The 21,939-nt window shown below is 46.1% G+C and overlaps 1 protein-coding gene across 1 annotated transcript in view; it reads right to left on the bottom strand.

The window, feature by feature from the left end:
* slc38a10 (solute carrier family 38 member 10) overlaps nucleotides 1-20,323 on the bottom strand; it is a gene marked incomplete in the record, with an annotated part of 37,448 nt that extends 17,125 nt beyond the window's left edge. The window contains 12 exon segments of the mRNA XM_048234054.1: nucleotides 2,156-2,262; nucleotides 5,425-5,536; nucleotides 6,139-6,321; nucleotides 8,160-8,186; nucleotides 8,188-8,263; nucleotides 13,771-13,895; nucleotides 16,310-16,453; nucleotides 17,610-17,703; nucleotides 17,800-17,845; nucleotides 18,917-19,034; nucleotides 19,597-19,870; nucleotides 20,116-20,323. Of these exon segments, the coding sequence (XP_048090011.1) occupies nucleotides 2,156-2,262; nucleotides 5,425-5,536; nucleotides 6,139-6,321; nucleotides 8,160-8,186; nucleotides 8,188-8,263; nucleotides 13,771-13,895; nucleotides 16,310-16,453; nucleotides 17,610-17,703; nucleotides 17,800-17,845; nucleotides 18,917-19,034; nucleotides 19,597-19,686 (1,122 nt within the window).
* Between the last annotated feature and the right edge of the window lie 1,616 nt (nucleotides 20,324-21,939).

Genomic DNA, 21,939 nt, shown 5'->3' with positions numbered 1-21,939 from the left:
AGAGGTAGTGTGCCTACTCTTACTAAATTAATATACAAAGAAATCATTAAAAAGAAAACAATAACTTGTGTGTTATATGAGTATTCCTTAGGGATGGACCAAATTTAGAGATTTTTAGGGTTTGGCCAACTCTAAATAAAAAACCTAATACCAAATCAAATCAAAGCAAAGAATAGGCAACCTATTGCTTTTGATGGGCTTTTGCATCTATTAACCAAAGACAGCTGAACGCTTACACAAAAAAACAGCACAATGTTTCAGCTTGACTGTTCGGCTTAACTTTCCATAACTGAAGGTTTCAGCGATATCAGAATCAGGCAACATATTTTGAAAAAGCCCACCTGCCAAGACTGCTTGTACACACAGATACCGACATAGTCTGTTCCAGTTTATTCAGCTTTTATATGACAGGTGCATTTAGTCTTCTGCTCACTTCTGCTGTTAATGTTAGGAACATGGTTTGAAACAGCTCACCTACGTCTTCGTGACTTTTACACAAATGTTTACACTCTTTTTCACGAATAAAAATCACATTGCTGACACAGTCTGCTCCTGTTTATTCTACTTTTACAAGACTAACATGTGTAAAGTTGAAAGCTCTTCCATTTTTGTGTTGTGTTGACGCTATTCGGAGATCCCCTACTGGAGTAGAGTTGCAAAAGGAACAACCCTTAAAGGTCCAGTATGTAGGAAATAATGGAAAATAAACTGTAACCATTCCAAAAATGATCACCATATGTTGTCAGAGAGTGAGGAAACACGATGAATTGAAGTAATGGCTTATTTGACAACATTACTCTAACCTGTGAAACCCTGTAAAACCCATGAAAAAAAATCAGTTACGGGGCAGAATCTCTTGGAATTTTCGTTTATGTTTTGAACGATTAATTCTAGAATAGCGATTAATAATGGGCTAGCTGCGTCCTCCTATTTGGGTTGCCAAATTAGCAAAGGCCAACTGTCAACAGCTGTCAGTTGTAGTCATGAACATCATAAGAGGCAGGCAAATTTCCAAAATTAAAACAAGAAACAAATTAAGTGGACATCGGAGGAGCTTCCTGAGATGTTGACGCCTTCGATCAAACGAAGAATATCAAGTCTGACGCAGAGCTGGCCATATTTCTCCACAACAGGTAGCCTATGCTAAACTTCATCTGCATCGCTAACTTCAGCTACATTACGTTGGTTAGAGAGGTATTTTTTGTTTTCACTGTTTCCGTAATGTGTACCTGGGTCATGGTTGGAGAAACGTTAAAGCAGCTGCAGGTCAACTAACGTTAGCTAAGTCTTCGTTACATCTGGCAACCCAGAAGAGGCTCGCGTCTGGTAGTCTTGAGAATGTTCACCAGCGTTTTGATTTTGGCCAACAGAATGTTCGGTAACAATCCTACAAATCGCACCTTTAAAGGTGTAGGTTTTTGAACATTCTAACATAAGATTCCATTCCGCAACAATTGAAGGTTCTAAAATTCTATGTTGAGTTCAATGAACCCAGATATTCTTTAGAACGTTCATTTTCCAACATTCCCGTTGTACACCTTTAAGGATTTTTTAATGTTACTATCTCTAGCTTTTAACATGAGAGGAAAAGTCACCCTGCACACTCTTCTGTTAAGTTATTGGTGGTTGGTTAGAGATTTGAATATGATGTCCGCTTTCAGGTTTGTTGTGTGTGATGGACAGTACTAATCAAGGTCTTGGGTTGCCTAAATCAGTTACAGCTGACACTAATCCACCGCCTGAGGAAGGAATGGACCAAATATGGTCTAGATGAAGCTGAGCCGCTTATTGGTGACTTCTTAGAGTTTTAAGGCTTTCAAACTGTTATTTTTGTGTTCAAGTAGTCTTTTTAAAAATGTTATTCTGGGAGGGAGAGAGAGATGGGGTGGGATCGTGGAATGAGCCGGGTTGGACTCAAACCAGGGTCTCTGGGGGCACTGTGGCCAGTTGGCCGTGTTTAAGCACTCTTAACCACACAGGCAGAGAGGAGCAGGTGCTACAGGTGTGTGTGTGTGTGTGTGGTTCCTCTAGAAGACGTCTGTGTATGTTTCTTGGGATACCTAGACAGAAAGACCAATCTTAGTTATTTTCGGGTTGCTTTCTCTGTCAGTCTGTGTGTGTGTGTGTGTGTGTGTGTGTGTGTGTGTGTGTGTACCTGAGCAGCGAGTCCATTCTTCATGATCTTCCTGTAGATAAGCGCTGGGCAGATGAAGCAGATCAGACTTCCCATGGTGGCTCCCGTCAGACCCAGGATGGTCTCCACTACAGCACACAATCAAGCACACACACACACACACACACACACACACGCCATAAGGCAAGGGACAGTGGTTAGATATCACCAATATTATTAAACTCTATTGTCTACAAAACCATACTCTACCAGCACTTGGTATATGCTTCTTTGCACTTCTGGTTGGATGTCAACTGCATTCCATGGGCTCTGTACCTGTACTCTGCTAAATGACTAAATAAAGTTGAATCTAATCTAATCTATACGGCTACATATACACTATCCAGTGTGTCAGACCCAGGATGGTGTCAACTACAGCACACAAACACAACGAAACACACACACAGAGATAAGTTAATAATTAACGCTTCCCATTACTCATTAGTCTATTAAGTCCATTACTTATTAAGTCTATTTTGGGGACTTTGCCTTTATGGAGATCGGACTGTCGAGAATGACAGGAAGAGAGAGAGAGAGAGAGAGAGAGAGAGAGAGAGAGAGAGAGAGATAGATAGAGATAGATAAAGAGAGAGAGAGAGAGAGATGAGGTTGGATTGGGAAATGACCGCAGGTCAGAATAGAGTCTGGGGGCGTCCAGATGCTGCCCCAGCTCTCTCCTGCCCTCCTCATATTGCATTTCCAAATGTATCTATTATGGTCTGTCTGAATTTCTCTCTCTCTGATTCTCATCTTAGCCATCCACCCCGTACCTGTCTGTCCTGTAGTTCCGTCACTCCTCCCAGCCCAAATTCTCTCCATCCATCCATCTCTCCTTTATTCTCTCCTTCTGCAATCACTCACATCCCTTGTCTTTTCTTTCTTTCTCCCTTCCATCTCTCTCTCTCCCTCCCTTCCCACAAGACACGCCGCTCCGTCTGGCATCATGTTTTTGTTTGTTTTTATGCAATGTTCGTAATTTTATGTCATGTTTACTTTTTGTATTGATTTGTCTAGTTAAATGTTTTCTCTTTTATTTACGTTATTTTTTTTGATAGTTTTCGTGTTATTCTCTTAGTCCTTTTTACTGCTTTCAAGTCGGCTGATGTTGTTAACGTCTGTCCATTGGGAGCTTGCTATGGGGGATTTGTCGGGACAGCAGCTGGAGCTACTCTGCGAAAGATCTGCCGAGGCCGCCGAGCTGTTTCTGACCTGTGAGCTGCCATGCCAACTGCCTGGAGTCTGGATTGAGCAGACTAACGTTAACGTTAACGTTGAAGAACTCTGCATTATGGACCAACAAACTGTCGCTGTTATAAGTCCACCGAGTTGCTGATCTACAAGATCACCCACGACTTTCGGACTGGTATGCTTCCAGTGATCTCCAGACTAACAAGGCCTAACGCTTCACGTTATTCCAGACTGCCAGTGAGTGTAAAGAACTTTGTTGGCGTTGCATCGGTTGTGGAGACACAGCTGTGCTTAGTTTCATCGCAGTCATCATTGCCCCTGGACATTTTCAGCCGGTTGGAAATTGGACTAATTCTATTTTTATTTTTTATTTGTTTTATTTATTAATTTGTTTGTTGTCTGTCTTGTATGTCTTGGTGTCACGGGTACGCTGGCGACTACGCCGCTCCGTCCGCTATTGTCTTTGTTAGTCTATGTGTCAATGACAATGTCTTATATGTGGAGCGCTTTGGGTTGCATTTTAAATGTGCTATACAAATAAAACTGACTTGACTTCCTAAATATCTCTCTTCCCTTCTTCTCCTCTTCATCTCTCTCTCTCTCTGACGGCTCTTCTCCAGCCACAGAAATCTGATATCAACCAGGCTACTTTGACTTTGACATGTGTGTGCGTGCGTGCGTGTGTGTGTGTGTGTGTGTGTGTGTGTGTGTGTGCGCGTGTGTGTATGCGTTGGGGTGTTCAGGATAGACAGGGACTCTCTCTCTCTCTCTCTCTCACTGTAACACTTCTCCTCTCTCCTTACCCCTCTCCCTCCATCCATCCATCTCTTCCCCTTTCATTCCCTCTCTCCCTCCCTCCCCCTCCCTCCCTCTCTCCCTCCCTCCCTCCCTCTCTCTCTCTCCCCCTCCCTCCCTGGCTGGCATGGCTGGTGGGCCGGCCGGGCAGACGTCCCAGTGAGCATCTTTCATGGGGAGAGCGGCCATATTGTTTCCCTCAAATTTATGCCCCGCAGGCTCTGCTTGCTGCCGCTGGATTTGTGTGCAGGCTGAAGGACACCCAGTAGACAGCAGGGAGGGAGGGATGGAGGGAGAGAGAGAGAGAATGAGAGAGAGGGAGAGAGACAGAGGGAGAGAGAGAGAGAGGGAGGGGGGAGAGTGAAAGAGAGGGAGGGAGTTTTTGAAAAGATAAAATGAGACATGATTAGAGAATGAGAGAGAGAAAGGCAAAGAAAGAGAGGGGGAAATAGAGAGAGAGAGAGAGAGAGAGAGAGAGAGAGATGGTTAAGAGTGATACAGACAGTACAGCAAGATTTAGTGAGAAAGACAGCGAGCGGAAGAGGCGGAAGAGAGAGAGAGAGAGAGAGACGGAGAGTGTGCCAGGGAGTACAAGAAAAAGAAAGACAAAGAGAAAAGACAATTGCTCCCTTCTGCCACCCTGCACCTCTCCCTCCCTCCCTCCCTCCCTCTCCCTCCCTTCTTCCTAACTCTATTAGTCTAATTGCGCTGGCGGGGCCAAAACTCCAGCAGTGCCAGCCAGCAGTCAGGGCCACCCTCACTACTACTCATCCCTATGAATAAAACATACTGCTGACCAGTGCAGAACACACACACACACACACACACACACACACACACATAACACACACACACACACACAGAACAAACACACACACAGAACACACAAACACAGAACACACAAACACACACAAACACAACACACACACACACAGAACACACACACACAGAACACACACAGAACACACACAGAACACACACAGAACACACACACAGATTATCTGAGCATGGCTTTTGTTAATGAGTGCCACTTAAGAGAGGAGGGGCTGCCACAAGCGGAACAGACATTTTTGAACATCATTCTTTTCTTTGTTTCACTTTGTCTTGTGGGGGGACCCCACAGGGAGCATCAGACAGGGGACTTAACATCTGAGCTGATGGTGGCAAGATGGAGACAAAGAGGCACACTCACATGATTTTACACACGCACACACAAAAAAAAACGCACACGCACACACACACACACACACACACACACACACACTGACCGTTGGGGATGAGGATGCCCCCCAGCATGGTGCCGAAGACGATGCAGAGGGTGATGACTTTGAAGCGCAGGGGGGGCATGTATCCACCCGCAGCGAAGGTGCCATCCTTCTGCTGGAGAGAAGAGAGGAAGTTACAACACGCACGCACGCACACACACACACACACACACACACACACGTGCACACACGCGCACACACACACGCACACGCACACACACACACACAAAACAAAGACTGAGGAAACTGAATAGGGAAGTGCACCTAACTCACTGAACACACACACACAAACACACACCTCTCATGTCTGATTGTCTGATCGCATCCCCCTGCAGTAACACACACTCTCCCACAGACTGACCCACCATTAGAGCATTACACAATGAAATACACACATATACCTGTCTGGCCTCAGCTGTTAAAATAACCCCATTGTGTTGATGGTATGCCAGTGTGTGAATGTGTGTGTGTGTGAGCATACATGTTATATGCATGCCCATATGTGTTACCTATTCCTAAAACAGCATGGTGTTGATGGTGTGGGTCTGTGTGTGTGTGTGTGTGTGTGTGTGTGTGTGTGTGTGTGTGTGTGTGTGTGAATATGTGCGTGTGTGTATGTTAGCGTGTGTGTGTGTGTGTGTGTGTGTGTTGCATGCGTGTGTGTGTGTGTGTGTGTGTGTGTGTGTGTGTGTGTGTGTGTGTGTGTGTGTGCGTTACCTGTTGCTCAAACAGCATTGTGTTGATGGCCTGCCTGCAGGGCAGGATCATCAAGGGGAAGCCGATGGCGACGGACATCATGAAGCCGACACGGATCATCTCAGTCACCAGGTTGGACGGGAAGTTCATCAGCACATTCCCAGCAATGGTCTCAGTGAAGCTCACATATCCAAAGAAACCCACCTGCACAGGAGGAGGGGAGACAGAGAGAGGAGGAGGTGAAGAGGAGGAGGAAGAGAGAGGAGGATGGGGAGAGAGAGAGATAGAGAGAGAGAGAGAGAGAGAGAGAGAGAGGAGGAAGAGAGAGAGAGGAGGATGGCGAGAGAGAAAAAGACGAGGAAGAGAGAGAGAGAGGAGAATGGAGAGAGAGGGAGGAGAAGAGGAGGGGAGAGAGAGAGAGAGAGAGAGAGAGAGAGAGAGGGAGGGAGAGAGAGAGAAGAGGAGAGGAGGGGGGAGAAAGAGGAGGTGGTGGGGAGGGAGAGGAGGAAGGGAGAGGGGGGGTGAAGAGGAGGAGGAGAGAGAGGAGGGAGAGAATGAGAAAGGAGGTGGAGAGGAGGGGAAAGCGACAGAGAGATGAGGAGAGGAGGAAGAGGAAGGGAGAGAGAGAGAGAGAGAGAGAGAGAGAGAGAGAGAAGGAATGCATCAATAAACTTGCAATTGTCGTCCTGGACCCTTAAGACCAGCACAGAAAAGAAGATGCCCATTCACACCATCACACATTCCAGCCATCAGCACTGGCTTCCTACACTGGTCTCCCAAACGTGGCCATCAGAAAGCCAAATACCAATCACAGTAACAGTGTGGGTGTTAAATGGAAGCCATTTAAGACAGGTGAGCTCTCTCTGACCTGTAAACAATTACTCCTCAAGGTAAACACACACACTTTCCCTCAGGCAGTCACACACACACACACAAACACACACTCTACCTCTATCTTTTCTCATGCTTTCTGCATCTCTCTCTCTTTCTCTCGCACACAACAACAACAACAACAACAACAACAACAAACAACACATGCATACAAAGCGCACACACCTACACATTCTCACACAAACACAGCTCTCTATCCACCCCCCACCCCCACCCCCACACACACACACACCCACTAATCAATGTGTGTGCTCTAACTGTAGTCCATTTGGTCCAAATAGTGAAGAAAGACAGCAGAGGAGAGAGAGAGAAAGGGACGGATACACAGACACAGACACACACACACACACAGACACACACACACACAGTGAAAAGAGAAGGACATAGGCCTCTCAAGGTAAGGCTTTCAAAGAGATGGGGTAAAAGATAAAAACAAAGAGAAGAGGGGAAAAAAACATGACCCTGACAAGAGTCAAACATATATGAAGTGGTCGGTCTCTCTCACACAGACAGATGTAGAACGTTGTCACCCCCCCAAACATACACATAGGTAGAAGGTTGTCACTCTCCTACTCAACACACCTGTCCACACACACACACAGATGTAGAAGGTTGTCCCCCCCACACACACACACAGATGTAGATGTCCGTCCTCCCTCCTCTCTCTCTCTCCCTCTCTCCCTCTCCCTCCCCTCTCTCTCTCTCTCTCTCTCTCTCTCTCTCTCTCTCTCTCTCTCTCTCTCTCTCTCTCTCTCTCTCTCTCTCTCTCTCTCTCTCTCTCTCTCTCTCTCTCTCTCTCTCTCTCTCTCTCTCTCTCTCTCTCTCTCTCTCTCTCTCTCTCTCTCTCTCTCTCTCTCTCTCTCTCTCTCTCTCCTCCCTCCTCCCTCCCTCCCTCCTCCCTCCTCCCTCCCTCCTCTCTCTCCCTCCTCTCCCCTCCCTCCCTCCCCTCCCTCCCTCCCTCCCTCCCTCCTCTCTCTCTCTCTCTCTCTCTCTCTCACACACACACACTCACATACCGTACACACAGATGTAGAAGGTTATTCTCTCTTTCTTTCTCTCTCTCTCTCTCTCTCAAAGACAGACACAAAACACAAACATAGAGGGTTGTCATCACATTCTCTCTCACTCACTCAATCCACACACACACTTACTGTGATGTAGAAGGTTGTGACTACGCTTGAGGGACGGGGTGAAGATGGTGCTCATTCTTTTGACCGACGGCTCATCCAGACTGTCATAGGTGGGAAGAACTTGCCTACAACACACACACACACACACACACACACACACACACACACACACACACACACACACACACACACACACACACACACACACACACACACACACACACACACACACACACACACACACACACACACACACACACACACACACACACACACACACACACACACACACACACACACACAGCAACATACCCTGAGTGCATTCTGGCTAGACCTTTAAAAATGTACGATGGAAACATTGAGTGAATACAACCATTTGACAAGATGATTCAAGTGTTAATAAAACATCTGACATGCATCAACCCAGGTATAACGTTACAAAAGTAGCGGCCATTTTTCAGTTTACTTGGGTGGCTGCAAGACTCCATAAAACTTAGTGTGTGCTTATTTATTTATGTATTTATTTATTTAGGTACTTTATTGCTCCCTGTGGGGGGATCAATCCTACACACGAGAGTCCATCTTGAGGACACTTTTTAGGAGCGTCGTTCAGATACAGCGCACCGTGGGACGACCTGAAGCGCTGTGAAGACGCAGCGGCAGAAGACCAGTTTATTACGTTGGACTAACTTACAACACATTTCTGGTATACTTCCCATCGGAAGTATACTGAAGCTCCAACTGAAATGTTAAACTCTTACTTTCAAATATATATTTACCTGTAAATAAATTCAAGTAAATATATTAAGTGCAACATTGTGTTATTTTGGCTCTAATTCAGCGAGATATGAAACACAGAAATATGGCTTTTAATACACTGTATGTAATATGTACATATTATGCTGTACATCCTAATGGAAAACAACCTGGGTTGATGGATGCCATGCTGGGTGTATGTGAAAGACAATCAAAATGGAGGGATACTGTACAGTCAGCCAGTCATTCTAGTCCACATCGAGTGTCCAAGCTGGAGATTTATTTCTGATGAGCAATCAGCGGACTACACAGTATCCCTTACTCATCGTGACACACAACTCCTAAGAACATCATAGTGGAATAATAATGTGAGAACCAAAGATTCTAGAGCGGAGCGTAGCGCTCTAGAACCTTTGGTTATTAACCAGTCATCCTATGAAATACACCAGCTGTACGACGCTGAAGGAACAGAAAGACAAGAAGCTGCAGATACAGGATTAACTGGCAATTTGTTTTTCCAATAAGAAAGGGGGGATAAAGGTGGTGAGAGGGAGGAGGATTGTGAGAGGGAGAGAGAGAGAGAGAGAGAGAGGGAGGAGGATTGTGAGAGGGAGAGAGAGAGAGAGAGAGAGAGAGAGAGAGAGAGAAAGGATGCAGAGGGTTAGGTTAATAAAAGTGTTTGTTATCTCAGGAAAACCCACAAAAGAGAGAGAGAGAGACAGAGAGAGAGGGAGGAAGAGGGAGGAAGAAGGAAGGGAGGCAGAATAAAAGGAAAAAGAAAAGCGAGGCACAAAAGAAAATGGCTCCTGTCGTCGGGAGGCCCGCTGAGAGCTGGGGCCCTGAGTGCATTAAATCGGAAATTTACTGCCGCCGTATATTAGAGGGCTGCGCTCGTCACTTTTTAGGACATTATAAAGTTTCCTGGCAGTGTTGCGTTTTTGTTCACTTCCCCCCTCCATCTCTCTCTCTCTCTCTCTCTCTCCTGCCCGATGTCATGTTTTAGAACATTATAAAGTTTCTTGGCAGAGTGGCCATTTTGTTGACTCTCGGCCTCCTTGACTGTGCCAGAATGCTGTGCAACTCTTCTGATCTCACACACACACACACACACACGCACGCACGCGCACACGTTTCCCGTATCAGTGATGTTGTTAGACACTTTGTTTTTTTTGTTCATACACTGTTCACACCATTTATATGTCCCTCTTGCCGCTCTGAAATCTCTCTCAATCTTTCATAGACACTTGTTAAATCCCCGTCTGTGTGTCCTACATAGCAGGACAGCAAATCTGCCAATAGGCGATATCAGTCAAGGCGGTTGATTTCGGCGGATACTGATTTTGGCCGATATATCGGTGCATCCCTACACTCCACACTTGCATCTCTTTGTCAATGCTGATGTAAATTATACACCTGTCTGTTACACTGATGCAGTTTAGGGACCTGGTTGACCCAACTGCCCACAGAGCACCCAGGAGGGCATTCCATCAAGCTAGCTAAAGGCAAGCCCTGTCTTATTTTGATAAGTCTCAGTTATTCTAGTGAGAGTTCCGTTCCATTACTGTGGCTTACCGGAATCTTAGCCCAGTAACTATGGGAATTTATGCCACATAATTAGCTTGGTACACTTGAGAGCAGGGTGATTTCTGGACACCAAGGTGTGTGTGTGTGTGGGTGTGGGTGTGTGTGTGTGGGTGTGGGTGTGTGTGTGTGTGTGATCAGAGAGCCTTCTCTGATGTAAAAGAGAATAATCCCCAAATATGTCTGTCCTGATAAATATGAAAAGGTATGTGTAAATATGATGTACCATAAGTATAGTAAGATTTCATTGCTATGTCCACTTTTACACTCCACTGCTGTCCTCTTCTCCCCCTTCCATGAGTGAGGTGGTGTTAGTAGTCATGTGTGTGTGTGTGTGTGTGTGGCTTCCTGAGTGCTTGCCAGCAGAGAAACATGGCTGCCAAGTGTCACTCAACATCCACTCCTACACAGGGCTGCACGCTAATCATTAAAGCTGGATACTGACACACCCAAACACAGATACTCACTTACTCTGGCTCCCTCACACACACACACACACACACCTCAATCACCATCCACTCCTGCACACGGTTTCTGGCTCCATATGACATCAGGCGGTAATCATTAAAGCTAGTCCCTCAAACACACACACACAGCTCCACTCCACAACACTAAAGCTGCCACCAAACACCTCACACCCAAACACCCCACAGCAGACGTAACAGCCGCACCCTCACATACACACATGTAATCGCTCACAGACACAAACATGTGCCTACACACACACACACACACACACACAGTCACACACACGAATATCAAGTGCACATACACATGCACGCTTTCAACCTCACACCCTTACTCTCACTCATAGGCACATGCATATACACATACACATACACATACTCACACATATGCACACACACAAACAAAAACACACACGCAGACACACAGACACACACAGTGTGAGTGATTGTTGTGTGTTAGCAAGAGAGAATATGAACCACGCTCATGGATCATGACAATGAGTTATAGAAAAGAGGAAAGACAGTGGAGGGAGAGAGAGAGAGAGATAAAGAGAGAGATAAAGAGAGAGAGAAAGAGAGAGAGAGAGAGAGAGAGAGAGAGAGAGAGAGAGAGAGAGAGAGAGAGAGAGAGAGAGAGACATTTAGGCAGTGAGAAAGAAATAAAAACATTTGTGGAGAACAGAGAGAGAGAGAGAATAAGAGAGAGAGAGAGAAACACAAGTAGGGTAGGAGGAAAAAGAGAAAGAAAAGGGAGGAAGAAGAATAGAGAGAATGAGAGAAAAGAGAGGGAGAGAGAGAGAGAGGAGGAGGGTATAACTAAGGATGTGAAATACAGTCAGCAAGAGAGAGAGAGAGAACAGAGGAAGGGGGAAGAGAGAGAGAGAGAGAGAGAGAGAGAGAGAGAGAGAAAGAAAGAAAGAAAGAAAGAGAAAGAAAGAAAGAAAGAAAGAAAGAAAGAAAGAAAGAAAGAGAGATTGTGTGTCTCTAAGCAGAGAGAGGGCCTGGCTGGTGAGTGGCGGTGGCTGTTGGCTGGGCGCTGAAGGGGGCAGCTGGTGCTGGTGTTGGTGTTGGTGTTGGTGTTGATTCTGGTGTTGGTGTTGGTGTTGATTCTGGTGTTGGTGTTGGTGCTGGTGTTGATTTTGGTTCTAGTGTTGGTGTTGATTCTGGTTCTAGTGTTGGTGTTGGTTCTGGTGTTGATTCTGGTTCTGGTGTTGATTCTGGTTCTGATTCTGGTTCTAGTGTTGGTGTTGGTTCTGGTGTTGGTTCTGGTGTTGATTCTGGTTCTAGTGTTGGTGTTGGTGTTGGTGTTGGTGCTGGCAGTGAGAGTCCCCTGGGACCAGCGGTGACTAACCAACCAGCATGCGGCCACACAACAGCACCATGTGGCAGAGAGCGGGACGGGTCGTTGCCGGCACGTGACCAACAGAACCGGTCCTCAGAGGGTTGACCCACAACCTTGCCCTGATACGCTCTCGGTAGCTCTACAGGGAGAGCAGCTCACCAGCAACGCCACCGCGGTGGAGCGGTATGGTCAAGGACAGCCGAGCGAACAGTATTACGACGAACAGGTGATCGTGGCATAACTTGTCTAGACGGTCATCAATCTGAATTCAGCTGAAGGGAGGTGGCATAAACAGAGACTTTCTAATGAGGAGACACAGCACTCAACGAACCCTCCATAGAAATGTATGGGCTTCGCTTGTAACGCCAATATGGCAGCTGTCTACAGACATCCTGCCCCATCCTGTAATGTAAGTTGGATTCTACGTGTGACGTTGCCACTGCATGTTGCTGTATGGGGCCTTGTGATCCTTAGCTTAATAAAAGGGAGGGTCTAGACCCCGCTCTGATTGTGTGTCTGGCTAGTTCCGGTAAGGTTCACATTTATGTGGAATTCATTGTGCTGCTGTGCCATCAGGCGAAGAAGCAGTTGAACTGTCGTTCAGCATCCTGAGGTGAATTTCCAAACCAAATGTTTTTTTTTTTTAAGTATATTTTTTTGGGCTTTTTTATGCCTTTAATGCGACAGGATAGTGGAGAGTGACAGGAAGTGAGTGGGGGAGAGAGTCGGGGTGGGATTCGGAAAGGACCACGGGGCGGGAATCAAACCCAGTTGCGCCACGGCTGGGGCCTCCAAACCAAATGTTAACGCATGGAGAGCACTGGGAGCTCTCTGGTCGGAGAGATACGTCCCCTCGTCCTGCGACCAACGCAAGCTGCAATGATTGATTGATGGGCCCGTCGTGAAAAGCCGATTTACAGTGGGAGGACCGGGCTGTGGGCATGGCAACAAACAAAGAAACAAGCTGTTTGAACGGTCACATCAAACTAATGAGCAATGAAGCGCTCCTCACTCACACTCGATCTGATTGTGTGGAAAAGTTCGGAATGTTGAATACAAACAGCGATAGTACCAAAGATCCTTGATTACTAGCTCCGCTTTAACCCTCTCTGTTAGTACTCTGTGGTGTGCTTCATGCAAGGAAACAGAATGGCAAAGTGCATGAAGCCATCTGATTGGTTGCTGGGAGAGAAAAAAAAGGTAGTTTATTGGTTCATTGACACCATCCTGATTCATCCCTTCTATTCAGAGAATTGGAGATGCAGGCCAACGAAACTCAATACACTTAACGGCGGAGCATTGTCTGACAACCGGTAGAAGAGATTTGCAATTGGAGGAAAAAGGTGGGGCTCGCCCTGCCAACTTTATTTACTTCCTGAGTGTACAGGACTATAGTGGAGGAAATTCGGAGGGGGGATTGGAAGGGACGGGATTGGTCAGTGCGGTGGGGGGTCGGTGCGGTGGGGTGGGCGGTGCTTGTACTTACGACTGACAGGCGAATGCCATGCCGCAGATGGGGATGCAGCGAAAGACGCCGTCCCAGCGCACGTACTGGACCAGCTCGAGCCAGCGGCCAGAGAACAGGCCGTGTTTGAAGGAGGACAGCACCATCTAGATCACAGGGGGAGGGGGAGGGAGAGGGGGAGAGTTACAGGACGCACCAATGTGGGGTTGGGATGGGGGGGGGGGGGGGCAGAGAGAGACAGAGACAGAGACAGAGAGAGAGACAGAGAGAGAGACAGAGAGAGAGAGAGAGAGAGAGACAGAGAGAGACAGAGAGAGAGAGACAGAGAGACAGAGAGAGAACGAGAGAGAGAGAGAGAGAGAGAGAGACAGAGACAGAGAGAGACAGAGAGAGAGAGAGAGACAGACAGACAGACAGACAGACAGAGACAGAGAGAGAGACCCATAGGAAAAGGGTAAACCGGGGGGGGGAGGGGTGGAGAGGCCAGGCCCGTCCATAGGGGCCAAAACAGAAAAGAATACAGGTTCTCCGGAAGAAATACCACCAAGGCAGGCTGAACCAGAGGGGGGAAAAATCAACAAACAGAAAAAAAACTTCCCAACACCTCGCCATATCATATGTAATGTAGACTAGACGAAAACATCAGTCAGCTGTGAGGTCTCGTAACTCTGAAACACCTTTCCTGATCCTGCACTCAACGCATCCTAAGATCAACCTGATTCACAACGTCCAGGTATCTGCAGGACCAAACAATGGAATGCAAACAACAGAACAGATGAACAAACAACAACACAAACAAAACAAGATGGACACAGTATGGAAGACGAGAGGCTTCTGAGACCGTGTATTGTGACCAAGACATCACCATCTGGCTGCTTTGTGTGTATGAGTGTGTGTGTGTGTGTGTGTGTGTGTGTGTGTGGTGGGGGGGTTGTGTTTGCCTACTGACACCTGTCAGTAGGCAAACACCTACTGACAGGTGTCAGTAGACCTGACACCTGTCTCTCTCATACCCACACACACACACACGCACATTCGCACACACACCCCAGAATTAATGACATAGGCAAAATCAATCGAGAGGCTTTAAACGGCGCTGAAGAGCACGTTGGACGAGGAAGGGCAGAGTAGTAGAGCGTTGGCTTCGGTGGTCTAGCGCCCTGCCGAGAGAGAGGACAGCAGGCAGGGTCAGGGGGTCATGGGTTTACTTACGGGTGGCAGCAGAAGGTGGTTGCAATGATGGGCAGGCACTGAATGACGCCCCTCACCCGCCACAGGTGCACGCGCTCCAGCCAGGAGCCAGAGATTAGGCCGTAGCGCAGCGAAGACAACACTATCTAGAAGCAGAAGAAGCAGCGCATCCGCCGGGGGGGTGGGGTGGGGTGGGGTGGGTGGGGTAGTTTGGGAGGGGTGGGAGAAGAAGGAGGACGGGCAAGGAGGGGGTGGGGGGGGGGGAGACATATTAGGGGAGGAAGGTTAGTGCCCAAGACGGGCTAGTCTGAATTCGGGCATCGTGGTGTGATCGGCCCACACACACAGTAGGTGTAGGGGCGACCTCCGACAGCAAGGAGGCGCTGTGCAAAAATAACAACACACTACTACATCTGAAGGAGGTAGCAAATGAGGTGAAATAACAGCTTGGGAATTAGACGGTGGAATATTAGTGGTGGTGCATAAATATGCCGTGGAGAGGTTTATTGGCTGTGTGGTGGCTGGCAGTGGCGGGAGATTATTAGGCCTGTTGGTAATGCCTTTTCCAGGGACGGCCGGCCGGCGCGAATCTGTGAGACACAGCAGAGCACGGACAGAGGCATCAGCAGAACGGGCAGCAGCAGGACTTACAGCTGAAATCTGACCAGCGGTTCATGCTCGTTATTACCCCATTCATTTCCTGTGACGGAAACTTTGGCACCCAAATTATTGTGGAGCCAATTATGGCTCCAAAAGGCAAGAACACAACTCTAGTTTGAGCCTTCTGAGTAGCCGTACTTTTGTGGTCATGTGATGTGGATTATATAAAGGGCAGTGGCTCCAGTTTAGACAGCCAGACTGTGTGTGTGTATGTGTGTTTATATAAACACACCACACAGTGTAATCTCTAAAACACATTCAACAATATCACAATGAACTTAAACAGAACAAAGTCAGCATCCAACATCCTGTATGCATTCCGCTTACCACACAGAATCCAGTACTCTATAGTCTTCTTAAGCATACTGAGCCTAAAATCAACTCCCATACAACTTAAGTATAGCCAACACCAAAAACAAACACTTAGCCATATTCATTTTGTCATTACTGTGGATAGGATACTTGACTCCAAGGCAAATAGCAGACACTTGCACAAACAACACTTTAGTCGGGCCTTTGGATCCTTACAGACTTTGGCTACGTGCACAGACTCAGGGACACACATAAAACAACACCAAAGTATCAAAGAATATCAAATGTAGATAAAGGGAGAAACCACACACTTTGCTTACAATTAAGCTAATGTAAAGAGCTGACCTCTTCAGGGATGCCGGCCACAGTGCCCCCTACAGCCCTGGAGGCGACTCACCGTGAACATGAATAGAGTGTAGAACATGAGGGCCATGGCTGAGAAGGACTGGATGGAAGACATCATGTTCCGCTGCAAACTCAGGGGCAGAACCACCAACAGGGACACGGACACCAGGAGCAGAGCTCGGAACCCGCCGGTCACCTGAGGAGAGGCAGAGTCAGGTCTGAGTTTTGGAACATTCTAACAAAAGATTCCATTCCACAACAACTCATGTTGAATTCAGAGCCCTACGATGAACCCAGATATTCTTTAGAACGTTCATTTTTCAACATTCTTTTATGATGAAGCCGAGATCACATGGCCACAATGAAGTTATAACACACAGTAGAGGAAGCAGAAGGTATATTAACATTATTTTATATAAATAAGTATGTGATAAATAAGTATGAAATAAATAGTATGAAATAGTTTGAATAGTATGAAAAATAAACCAAACAATAAAATTACAAAAGAATACCAGGGGTCTGTGGACAAACTATGAGAGGGGTATTTCACAAAGGCAGAATTAAGACATCCAAGATAAGTGATAAAGCAAGGTTTGACATAGCGTTGTCTGGTCATCCTAGCTCAACTCGTTTCACTAATGCCAATCCAGGATGAGTAGGAGCGATTATGTCAAGCCAGGTGTATGTAATTCAGGATGTGTGCGCGTTCTCGTTTTTTCTCCAAAGTGCCCACGGTTGGAATAAAAAAGACGCGGAAAATAGCATCATTCACACAAAGTGAACAACCGCTTTTGATATAGACTAACAATGAAGTAAAGTTATCCTTTTTGGAATGGGGAATCATGGCTATTTCTGTAAAACAGCAGAAGTAGGTGTGGTAGACCAACTGAATGCAAATTTACGTATGCACCCACGTGTGAGTGCTTCCTTGTCTCGGCACGCAACATCATTAAGAAAGCGCTTGCCACTGCAAAGAATGCACATAGTATGATATACTTAATATCATAGTTGAAAATACCTTTGAAAACTTGCCTCTCCACTTCCAATCAACTACAGTAGAATTAACTTAGCTTGGCTGTTAGCCTGGTCGGGACCAGGCTAGGTGCAGAGAATAAATTCCCATGGTAACTTATGTGCCATCTCTTTTGTGAAACCAAGTCAAGGCTAAATTCATCCAGGATAACCTAAAAATCCCAGCTTAATCCCTTATCTAGGTTTTGTGAAATACCCCTCTGGTAGACAAGTAGACAAGTAGAGAGATCTATGGATTGGTGGACAGAAGAGTGTAGCCTACAGATGTAAGAACAGGCAGATGCAGAGCATTATGTAAAGTACAGGTCTGGCTTTCCTACCTGCAGGCCAAGCAGCTGAGCAAAGAAATTGGAGCCCAGATCAGCAATGACCACATAGAAGGCAATGCACGTCCCCAGCATAAGACCGATCATACTGCACCAGGAACAGATCCACAGGGAGAAGAAGTAAATGACTGGTGAATTACAAACAACGTACTTGTGTGTGTGTGTGTGTGTGTAAATAGCATACCTCAGTTCTACCAGAGCTTTTCCGGGTTTTCCATAGGCATGAAAAGCTGCAAAAGAGAGCAAAATAAGATCATCATCATCATCATCATAATAATAATAGGAACTTCATTTTGCAAAGTTCTAGGTCTACTAGAGAAAATAAATTGTTGTTCTTACTTTACGTATATTTTGGTACATCCATATATCCATCTATTCTGATGCTACTCTACTCTATTCATGTATATTCTCTACTCTAAGGCTCATATATCTCTTGCATCACACTGGAGATTGGAAAGGAAGTAAGAGTTGATAAACATATTTACACTCAGGGTGGCTGCCTGCAGACTTTAGAAATGATTTACTATCTAATGTAGAATCGAATTGTAAAACACTGGCTTGTGAACAGGGTTGGAAATTAACTTGAGTACATCTACCAGCCACTGACAGATGAATGGTTGTATTCATCAGTCACTCTATAGTAAACCATTACCTTTGTGTCTGAAATGTACCAGCTACATTCATATCTCTCCAGCATTTGGCTGGTGGTACTAATTTCTGATTGTGAATACAACAAATAAGTAAGGGATAATGTATAGAACGCCGGTCATTATTGGGAAAATAAGTCCCAACAGGGCGAACCGGACCCCGAAGCGCCAGCGGAGGGGTCTTGCTTTGTCCAGAAGGGACTTATTTTCCCAATAATGACCGGCGTTCTATACATTATGCCGCTTATTATACGGCTACTTGCCAAAACGGAAAAATAAACTGCACGATATGTCTCTTTACATTTATTTGTTACCGTTTCGTTGTGGCTTTTGCTGAGAAACATAGTTCGCAACACACACTGAACTTAAATCAAACATTTTTTAGAACACAGCTGATCAACCGTCTGCCTTCACTTTTGAATGAAAATCTGTTGCCATTGACAGCGGCCATTATTTAGAGGTCCTTGGACAAAAATAATGACCGGTAGAACTTTGGGAAATCCCATTCAAGTCAACGGAGCGTTCTACTTGCATTGTGAAAAGCCGTATAATAAAAAAAAAAAAAGATGATAAGCTATGACACGGCACACACTTCTGTGTTCCTTGAGGGATGAGCTGTAGAGGTGCCATGATAGGCATGTGTGCTTTTCTCACCTAGGCCTGCATAGGTCCTGCGTTTGGTGTTGCTGGCAGAGTGGACCAGAAACATGCAGGACTGATGGGTCATCCAGGAGCAGAAAAACAGCAGGAGAGTGCCCAACACTATGCCACACTAGAAAGGGAGGGAGAGAGAGAGAGCGAGAGAGAGTAAGAGAAAGATAGAAAAAGAGAGGATACAAATTCAAAATCTTTAAATCTGTTCTGCTTTAATTCAAATAGGAACCAATAAAATGTATTAAAGTGTACAGATGAAGCACACAGGATGTTTGTCAGTTCTATGGTAACAGCTGTTGCTTTTCTCACCCTTAACACAAACACCTGGGACTGCTCTTGCACTGACAGGTAAAGATTTTAAAACATGAGACACTAAAAATAAATTACAGCCTATGAAAGTGCACAACAACAGATCATAATTTCATTCGTCCCACGTTCATGTAAGTGTGTTATTTCAACCAAACAACCTTCAAAGGCGCTACCACAGTGCAAATTTCCATGTTTATCTTGAGTACAGGAAAATAAGGGCAACCCACGGGTTGACGTCATATGTAGGTAGCGAGATAAGGTATCATAAAGCGTGAATGTATGGATTCTCAGGGGTCACGTTTACTATACTATCAGTTAAGTCATATCAGCAGGTGAGCACAACTTTCCTTGACCCAAATTATCCACTTTACCTGTTTGAAGCAGAAAGGCATAGTCAACACGCTGACTCCAACGATGCTGTTGACCACGTTCATGATCAGACCCCAATTTGAAGCTGTCATTTTGGCAGCTTTGTGAACTCCCAGCCGCGGAGTCCGAGAGAGAGTTTTAGTAGACAAATGCCAGCGCTGAGCGCTGTTTTTTTTTTGTTACTTCCAATAAACTGATAAGGGATTTAATTCCAACCCAATCCTGTCCGTCCTCCCGTTTTCGAAATCTGTATCCTTGAGAGGTACTGACGTGGCGCTACGAGAAGGAGGCAAAACAGACCACATCATCAAGGCACGAGCCGTACCACTGGCAAAAAAGTAAAGACAGGATGATACTATCTCAAGCATCGAAAGCAAATGTTATCCGGTCACAAACACTAAGGTTAGATAATGCTACCTTCATAATAACGGATAATAAACCATGAACTTGCCAAGTTAGCATTAACTAGCTATCCATTGTTTGTAGCATTGTAGCTAGCTAGCAAAACTTTTAACACATACCACGTCTGGAAGTCTGTTCGTAAAATTACCTAGTTGCTATGTCACCATCGGGGAGCGTTTCTCCATAGACACAGTGATGCGACCAAATGAACTATAACATTTTAGAGCAGTTGTATACTATGTGAAGTTTATGTTATATTCATAATTTCAAAAAGAATTGAGTCTTTAAAATAACTTCCTGAATGCGTAACCAGGAAGCGCTGGTGCTAAAAGCCTAACTGCAAAGCAAGTACACCACCATCAACAAATCCACTAAACCGTGGGGACGAGACTTTTTGCTGCCCCTAGCGGACTGGAAGGGAAATACATTTGATAAATGACCTTTCACACTGAATCAATTCAGGTCTTAGAAGACCTTTTCAATTAGACTCAATTTTATCATTATAGTGGCATTGGATCAGACTTCTCACGTGAATACAAACTCATTCAATTTAAGATCTTAAGATATTTCTTTTTTCAAAGAACAATGGGGGATTTGTCAATACAGCAAGCCGTATCAGTGTCCGTCTTTCATCACTGGACTTTAACGTGAACGAAACCCAATGTTTTTTTTTTTTTTTTTTTCATCTCTGCCGAGACCTGAGCAGCAGGAAGGGGAAACAGGAATGCCAGGGGGTGCAAGGGCGCAACAAGAGCCCTGTGGAATCCTGACTCTGGTACTGCCTTTCTGTCGCTTACACCCGGACGGGGAAGCAAGAGGTTGTGACCACTGTGCCCTACCCAGGCACGCATGGTCTCTTGGGGCAGGATCAGGATCTTTTGATGGGCAGTTTGGAGGGGGGTTGTGGAAAAAGGTTGTGTGTGTATGTGTGTGTGTGTGTGTGTGTGTGTATGTATGTATGGTTGGGGTGGGGTGGGGTGCGGTGGTGGTGGGGGGTACTGGAAGGTACAGGAAAAGCCTGGCTATTGTGCTTTGCTCGCTCGCTAACAAAACTGACAAGTCCCTTGATTGGCCACAGGGCCTTGTCCCTTCTCACCTAATCCTCGAAGATTGGAATTAGGCCTGTGCTATGCAGTGGGGTCCCTCAGGGGGGTGTGTGTGTGTTGGTGTGTGTCTGTGTGTGTCTGTGTGTGTGTGTGTGTGTGAGTGTAAGGGTTGAGTGGTGAAAGAGGTTTGGGGGGGCGGGGTGTACGAGTGGTTTGAGGACTGCAGGAGGGCAGATTGCAGAGCCGATTTGAGGGGAGGTGGTGGTGGGGATCCTCCAAGCTCCAGATGAAATTAGACACAGGCTCTCGATTGAACCCCTGACCTCCTGCGGTCACCCCTGGTCAGCCGTGGGGTCACCGCGGCACAAAGCCGCGCCGTGAACTCAGGCAGGTCAAGCATGCAGCCAGGCTGAATGGAGGTCTTTGTAGAGCCCAGGCATGCACAAAATTTCCCATCAGAGACGGGGGGCCACGGGCCCCACAGGCCCCCAGTCAGAGGCTCCCCCTGCCAGTCTAGGAGAGGGAGGTAAGACCACTCCGATGGGCTGCTTAGAGGGGAGCCCTCTGCATTTCCTTAAGTGTGTGTGTGTGTGTGTGTGTGTATGTGTGTGTGTGTGTGTGTGTGTGTGTGTGTGTGTGTGTGTGTGTGTGATTAGTCTCTAAGTGTATTAGTACATGTGTGTCTGTGTGTTTGTGCATGTGTGTGTGATAGGTCTAAGTGTATTTGTACGTGTGTGTGTGTGTGTGTGTGTGTGTGTGTGTGTGTGTGTGGTTAGTGTAGGGGTATTTGTGTGTATGTGTGTTTGTGAGTGTATTTGTATGTGTGATTTATGTGTGTGTATATGTCTACAGTATATGTAGATAAGTGTGTATGCCCCTTTGTGTTTATGTGTGTGT

This window comes from Alosa alosa, chromosome 22 (assembly GCF_017589495.1).
Source record: "Alosa alosa isolate M-15738 ecotype Scorff River chromosome 22, AALO_Geno_1.1, whole genome shotgun sequence".
Classification (NCBI taxonomy): domain Eukaryota; kingdom Metazoa; phylum Chordata; class Actinopteri; order Clupeiformes; family Clupeidae; genus Alosa; species Alosa alosa.
Note: the sequence above shows the minus strand (reverse complement) of the source record. Positions and strands in the feature narration are given on the sequence as shown.